The 8,194-nt window shown below is 44.5% G+C and overlaps 1 protein-coding gene across 1 annotated transcript; it reads left to right on the top strand.

The window, feature by feature from the left end:
- The first annotated feature begins 419 nt into the window (after positions 1-419).
- Positions 420-5,437, top strand: LOC130564356 (uncharacterized). The gene has a single exon (XM_057350358.1). It carries the CDS (start codon positions 1,120-1,122, stop codon positions 3,268-3,270), a length of 2,151 nt encoding a protein of 716 aa, XP_057206341.1. The 5' UTR covers positions 420-1,119; the 3' UTR covers positions 3,271-5,437.
- Positions 5,438-8,194: the final 2,757 nt, after the last annotated feature.

Here is an 8,194-nt window from a genome sequence, read left to right as displayed (position 1 = left end):
CTAAAAGAATGTTGGTATGTTGTCCGGCCATAAGAAACTGTCTCTAGGGAACACTCCCCGAAACTAGCGACTGACCACAGGATGTAAAACATGTGTTGTGAGAGATGTTGTTTTGCAGGAACTAACAAAGAAGGACGGAGTCAGATAAACGTGGTTCACGGTGATTGGTTGCTAAGGAGCAATACTCCCCAGAGAAAAAGGAGGAGTCAGAAGATGAGAACGACGTCAAATACTGAATAAATATGTGTGTTTTTTGAATAATCTGGGTTGTTGGCTTTTGAGAGAGTGTGGAGAGCGACTGACAACCCAAAGCTTTGTTACCCTTTTTACATCTGATAATAAAACTTCTGTTTAATTTTGGAGAACGTCTCTGTGCAAATTTTTGAGCATGCAGGACTGACCATTAAGTCCAACAATAGGTGACCCGTGACGTGATTTGACGAGAGACGAAGGCATCTTTTGCACATTTCGTTGGAGAATCGGAACGGATTCAGGTTCAACACACAGGTCGACCTAAAGATAAAAAGGTAAGCAGAAGCCTGTTTATTCAAAATTCTGCTATTGAATATACCTAAATTGCTGTGTTGAACTTGATGAACATTCCGAGTAAGTAAAAGTAAACTATAAAAAGAAGTTTGAGAAATCAGATTTAAAAAGTAATAGTATAAGAATTGAAGAAATTTGAGACTGGGTCTCAATAGCGGGTGATTAGAGATCCCCGAGAGGAATTGAAGTTCCTGGTATTTTGTGCGTTGTGGTAATCGCGTCTGGGACAAAAAAGGCCAGGGTAATAAAAACCCTTGAGTTTGGAACTCATAAATTGCGTTGTGGTAATCGCGTCTGGGACAAAAAAGGCCAGGGTAATAAAACCCTTTGAGTTTGGAACTCATAAAGTGCGTTGTGGTAATCGCGTCTGGGACGAAAAAGGCCAGGGTGAAATAAATCCCTTTGAGTCGGCGAACTCATAAAGGAATATTCCAAAATTGTCTGTTATATGTTTGAATGTTTTTAAAAAGTGAATGCAGTTGCTGATGTGAAAATTAATGTGAAAACTGACTTAACTGTGTGACAAAGATACTGTATAATTTTTGCAAACTGTGAATAGAATTTGTGCGTAAAATGGCCGAATTTCAGAAAGAATGCGACGAATACGGGTGTCCGCCAGTATTGGTGCAGTGGCAAAATGTTACAGATATGTTATTAGCACAGGCAGAACCAAAAGATAGAAAGCAAAGACAGAAAGAAATTGATAAGTGTTGGGTAGCATTATGTGATGAGTGTGGATGGGAAAGTGCAGAAAAGGTGATGACTCCGTTAGCACCAAAAGTTAGAGAAATGGAGAAGAAAGCACACTGTAAGTTGCGTAGACATGTAGAGGAGAAAGATAAAGTAAAGTGGTATAATGCAGGGAAACATGGCAGTGAAGAAGACACCCTCAGGAAAAAACTAAGAATGTGGACTAGAGTGGCGTTAACAACCACAGCACTCAGTTCACAGAAGACACAGGGAGGTGAGAGAAAAGGGGAAGTGAACAGCTCAAAAGTCAAAGAGAAAAAGAAAGAGAATACAGGAAATGCTCAGACTAGCCCCTCTGCTCCGCCCCCAGAAAAACCCAACCCCACTTCATTATACCCAACATTAAGCCATCCCCCTCCATACGAACCGCCCAAACAGCAGGTAGTGATGACAATCAATGGGGGAGAAATGGATGTCGACGTAGATGACATTACTGATTCAATGGAAAAACTACACAAAGAGGTTAGTGAATTAAGACAAATAGTGACCACTGAAGTAGGCAGGACATTAAAGAAAGCAAATCAAACCATTCAGGATATAGAAAACACAAGACATAGGCAGGAGAACAGGGAACAGCCAGAAGAGGAGGCCTCTCAGGAAGGATCTCAGGTGAATGACAGTGAAGGTACTCAGGATAATATTATACATGCGAATCCGGTACATGCATCCACTCCTAAAGCACAGTCAGGGACCCACACACCACCAGGCCCGATAAAAGTTCAGATTACAGGGGATATGACTGTAGATGGGCCAATAGCAAACAGGCTGAGAAGCAAAACGGGGCCGTGGGAAAGGGAGCTTGTTTTATATGGCCCAGGCAATCAATTAATGGCACCCCAGATACAGGCACCATTGATGCACAGACCAGGGGGGAATCTTCAGTACCAGCCCTGGTCGCACAGTGACATGACGGCAATAACAAGTAAGTTGCCACCCATTACCTCAGGAGGCAGCAGATGGTTGAGTAAGCTGACAGCACTCAGCCATGGCACTGACTTGGCTTTGGGTGACTTGAGATGCCTGTTGGGTCAGATACTGACAGCCTCACAAATGCAAAATTTAGAGCTCGATGCAAATACTACGTATGTTGCAAATGAGATACCATTTACCAGAGTAAGCACTGTTGTAAGCCAAACTCTTCGTCGACTATATCCCGTGCCACCAACCGTGTACCAGAATATAAAATTCCGCATTAAACCAGGTGAGACTGGAGCAGCCTATTATTTCCGTTGTGCTGCTGAGTGGGAACAAATGGTGGAGGAAAACAGTTTAAATAACCCCGTGACACGAGACATATTTAGAACAGCAGTAATGACAGGAGCTCCAAATGGAGTAAAACAGGCAATGGAGAATAACCCAGATATCCCAGTGGCAAGTAACGAGGTATGGGAAAGACATTTAGTGCACCACACAGACAGAGCAGTTGAAAGGGCCACTAAGGAAGAGGAGGAACTTGAAAGAGTTAAAACACAGCTGTTAAAGCTACAGTTAGAAAAAGCAAAGGGCGAAGGTGTGACAAAAAAGGCTAGACAAATGCCACAGCATGACCACCCCAGAGATCCATATGAAGGGCCCCCATATAGTGGTTCACCCTTCGGGGGACCACCACAAGTACAGCAGCACATGACCCCACCATGGGGCCAAGGAACAAATCATAGGCAGGGATCCCACTGGAGAGGAAACAGAGGCAGACAGGGAGGACGAGGGAGAAGGGGGCAGAGCGGGACACAGTGTTACATGTGCGGTGAAAATGGACATTGGGCAAGAAATTGTCCACGAAATGGGTCACAGACTCAAGGCCAATACAGCGGTCCACCTGCGGGGGGATGGGGTCCCCGAGGAGGTGGTTCCGGTGGTCAGGGCAGGGGACCACAGACCCCACACAACCCGGGGCAACACTTCCCGTCACCCTCCAACCTACAGGCGCCTGTGCACCCAACATGGGGCCCGGAGGGTGGGGCGGAGGAATGTTGAAGGGGCCCACAGAGAACCACCGTGAGAGGAATGGCCGAACCTCTCATGGAGATAGTGGTGAGTGATCGACCACTACAGGCTCTGGTGGACACTGGGGCCACATACTCTACTGTAACTAAGGGCACAATTGATAATAGTGATCTGACGAATCGCACAGTGGGAGTAATGGGGTTCTCTGGTGGGGTGGAAAAATGGCCTATGACCAAATTGTTGAGAGTGAAAGTCGCCAATCAGACATTATCGCACTCGTTTCTGTACTCTTGCAATGCTCCCATCCCCCTCCTAGGCAGAGATTTATTAATTAAATTAGGAGCTAGTATTCTATGTTCAGCTGAGGGAGTGATAGTGAAATTTCCAGATGGATCAGAAACAAATTGTTCTCTTTCAGGTCACACCACAGACAGTCAGTGGATGTTAACATCATGTGGTGAGCTAGAAGATGCTGACATATATTGGGTGGAGCTAGATTTGAGTGTAGCCCCCAACAGTGTTGTGTCAAGGTATAACGAACATCGTCAGTGGATCACAAACATTGACATATTTCTACCACCCATCGACCCATTACATTGCACGTTATTTTATGACAGGAATGACACCACACAATACCAAGATCTGTTCCAGGAAATAGAGGACAGCAAATGGGTGTTAAGGGGATCTGGTCTTATGGTAGGAAAAGAAGGAGTAGTGGCACCAGTTCTATTGACAGAAGAGCAGATGAAATGGTATGAAATGTCAGATACAACAGCACCACATATCTCCTTAGCATTGCATCCAAACCATGAGGCTAGGGAGCTAGGCAACATGACTAAGAGACTGTTAGCAGCTAATGATTGGAAGCCCACAGAGATGTGGGGTATCCTATATTCAGATACACAAAAAGCATATTGGGTGCAAGACCAAACAGAAGACACAGGGGTGTTGACACACAAACAGATCTCTAGATGCCATGGTAGGGAGCAGACAGACGCTGACGGAGCAGAAAATATGATTAACACATTGCCAGACAATTTATGGTCCCAGGGACCAACAGATGTGGGGTTTTGCAATATCAAACCTGTTAGCTTCGAATTGACCACCACCACACCTATTTGGGTCCCTCAGTACCGCAACAAACCAGAAGCAGAAGAAGGTGTAGCCACCACTGTTTCTGGACTGATTGATAAGGGAGTGATAACCCCTTATAGGTCCAATTGGAACACACCAATTTTTCCAGTGCCTAAACCAGCCACTAACAAGTACAGGTTGGTGCATGATTTACGTAACATCAACTCCATTGTAGCAACACCTACAATGACTGTACCAAACCCATATATTGCTCTGTCTATATTGACCCCAATGCACCAATGGTTCACGTGTATTGATTTGGCAAATGCTTTTTTCTGTATACCAATCGCTGAGGAGTGTAAAGCATGTTTGGCTTTCACTTATAGAGGCTGCCAGTACTCTTACAACAGACTACCACAGGGGTTTATTTTGTCACCAGGAATTTTCAATCATGTCTTAAAACAGCAGCTACAGGACTGTAGCTTACCTGAGAACTGTGTCATGATCATGTATGTTGACGACCTACTCTTGGCAGCCACAACTGAAAAGGCGTGCCTGGAGGCTACCAGAGTTGTGTTGCTTCAGTTGCACAAGTCTGGTTTCAAGGTAAGCAAGGACAAACTGCAGGTGTGCAGACCTTGTGTTACATTTTTAGGCCGACTGATCACGGCACAGGGATCAACTTTGACAGGGACACAAAGACAGGGTATACTCAGCCATCCTAAGCCAACCACAGTGAAAGACATGTTGTCATTTTTAGGCCTCACAGGATTCAGTAGGCACTATATCCCTATGTATGTTTCACTGACTACACCACTCAGGCAGTTGATTAAAGAGCATGGCATGAAAAATCTGAAAGCAGAACTTCAGTGGACACAAGAGGCTGAACGGACGTTCATTGACCTCAAGACACAGCTAGCTCATGCTGTGCACCTGAACTGTGCCAACTATGAGTTACCTTTCTTCCTGGATGCCTCAGAATCTGGCTCCAGCGCACATGGTGTCCTGTTTCAGAAAGACCAAGGCAGGAGAAAAGTGTTGATGTATGCGAGTGTGTTGTTAGACTGTGTAGAGCAAAGACAACCAATTTGTTCTCGATTTGCAGCGGGTTTAGCTAAAGTTGTGCACAAAACATCACATATTGTAATGGGCCACCCATTGACAATACTCACCACACACTCTATCATGTCATTCGTAAATTCAGCATCATTCACGTTTTCACCACTGAGACAGAGAAGAATAGCTAAGATTTTGACCAGCCCCAATCTCACATACACACATGAAGGCATTAATATGGCTGATCTGATGGGAGATGGACAGCCGCATGATTGTGCACCCATCACCGAGAGAGCATCCAAAGTAAGAGAAGATCTGTCTGCGGTGCCATTGACAACCCCACCACCAGTTATGACATTGTTCACAGATGGTTGTTGTTTCAGAGCAGAGGATGGGAGCCTGAAGGCAGCCTATGCAGTAGTTGAACAGGTGGGAAGCTCATTAGTGACAAGAGATGCAGGGAAGTTAGAAGGAAAACAGTCAGCACAGAGAGCAGAGATGATAGCAGTGACAAGAGCCCTGTACTACGCTGGTGAGACCCGTGTGAACATATATTCCGATTCAGCATATGTTGTAACAGCTGTCCACGTGGAATTGCCCTTATGGCAGAGGTGTGGTTTTATCACATCCTCAGGTCGACCAATCACGCATGCATGCGAAGCCAGAGACCTTTTAGAGGCTCTGATGATACCCAAAGAGGTAGCAGTTATTAAATGTCCAGGACATTCCAAAAATGATTCCCCTATCACTGATGGAAACAATGCAGCTGATCTAGCTGCCAAAACTGAAGCTGGCTATGTTGCAACTCAGCAGGTGGTAAGATCAGATAGAGCCTGTAGTGATCTTTTGCCTCGTTTCACTCGAGAATATTTGGTCAAAGAACAACAGAAATCTGCCCCTGAAGAACAATCAGTCTGGTCACAGCATGGAGGCATCTGTGCTAGTGATGGTCTATGGCAAGCGCCAGATGGACGCCCGGCATTGCCTGTCTCTCTGACCGGTTCAATGTTAACACAAGCCCATGGGGTAAGCCATGTCAGTGACAAACAAATGATGAGAGCTCTCGAACATTGGTGGCATCCATTTTTGCAATCCATGGTGTCAGGTCATGTGACGAGTTGTTGTATCTGTCAGGAACACAATGTAAAACCTAGCATCAAACCCAAACGGGGGTGTTTCCCTTTGACATCTGGTCCAGGGGAAGAAATTGTGATTGACTTCACAGACATGATTACACGAGTACATGGCAAACGCTATGTTTTGGTGATTGTTGATTATTTCACTGGTTGGCCAGAAGCATATCCTGTCGGCCGAGAGGACAGTACGGCCGTAATAAAGTGTCTAATCAACCATTACATTCCACACTATGGGTTCCCACGACGTATCAGATCTGACAATGCCACCCATTTTAAAAATGAACATTTGAAAATTGTTGAACAGGCTCTAGGCCTAACACATGCGTATGGTGCAGTTTACCATGCGGCCAGCCAAGGTAAGGTTGAACGTTTAAACCTGACAATTAAACTAAAATTGGCTAAAATCTGTGCACAGACTAAATTGAACTGGCTGTCAGCTTTACCCATTGCTCTCATGTCTATTCGTTCTTCTGTCAACAGGATCTCAGGCTTTACACCTTTTGAATTGCTTACAGGTCGTCAATTTCCAGGACCAACCACGGCGTTGAGAGAGGACACAGTGCAGCCATTGTCACATACTGTGTATTTTGATAAACTAACAGCTCTGATTCGAACCTTTTCCCATCAGGTAACTCCTGTACCAGCACAACCGGAGGAACTGCCATCTCCAGTCACAGCTGACTGGGTCAGGATCAGGATCTTCCGCAGAAAGTGGAGTGAACCACGGTGGTCTAAGCCCCATCGAGTAACAGCTCGCACCTCACACTGTGTGCAACTACAAGACAAAGGCGATACTTGGTTCCATTTAACATCCTGTGTAGCTTGTGACCCACCTTCTAGGTCTCTTGCTGACACTGGTTTGGACCTGAGGACTCAGGTCCAAGAGAGGGAGGATACACAAAGTGACGGTAAAACAGACACTGAAATTGCCACTGGACAACACCAACAGCTCCAAATTATACATAAAACAGGCGACATTTTCACAAGCCCACACACAGAACCATTGGCCCATTGTGTAAGTGCTGACTGTGCATACGGAGCAGGTATAGCTAAACAGTTCAAACGGCGATATGGTACAGAGAAAGTAATTGACCAAAACAAACAACCAGGTGAATGTGCAGTAACTAAAGAAGAAGATGGCAGAATTATTTTTCACCTAATAACTAAAGAACAATGTACTGATTTACCAACATATAACTGTTTCACAGAAAGCCTAAAACACATGAGAGGTTGGTGTGTGGCTAATAGAGTAAAAAGAGTCTCAGTACCCCGGCTGGGGTGTGGTCTAGATAAACTAGACTTTAAGAAAGTGCAAAATATTCTGAGTGAAGTGTTTACGGACGTGGACATACAAATAACCATTTATTCCTTATAATCAAGTTTTCATTATTGTGTGTTTTTCAATGTTTTTCAATTTTCAGGTTTAAAAGTGTATTTTTAAGAGTGTTTTCTTACAAGTTTTAAGGTATTAAGTTTTAAGAAGTGTTGATTTTGTAAAGATAATAAGACATTACTAGAGAGGGTGAATACAGCAGCAACAACATGAAATTGTGGGAAAATTGGAAATTATTGGGGATGTTAGGAATAATTGCAGGAACGATCGTAGGAATAATCTTTGGAATACAAAGAAGCCAGGAAGGTAATAGCACCACACCAAAAACTAGACACAGAAGGTCAACTACATCAAC

The sequence above is a fragment of the Triplophysa rosa genome, linkage group LG14, assembly GCF_024868665.1.
Source record: "Triplophysa rosa linkage group LG14, Trosa_1v2, whole genome shotgun sequence".
In the NCBI taxonomy this organism is placed as follows: Eukaryota; Metazoa; Chordata; class Actinopteri; order Cypriniformes; family Nemacheilidae; genus Triplophysa; species Triplophysa rosa.
This window is presented reverse-complemented; position numbering and strand designations above follow the sequence as displayed.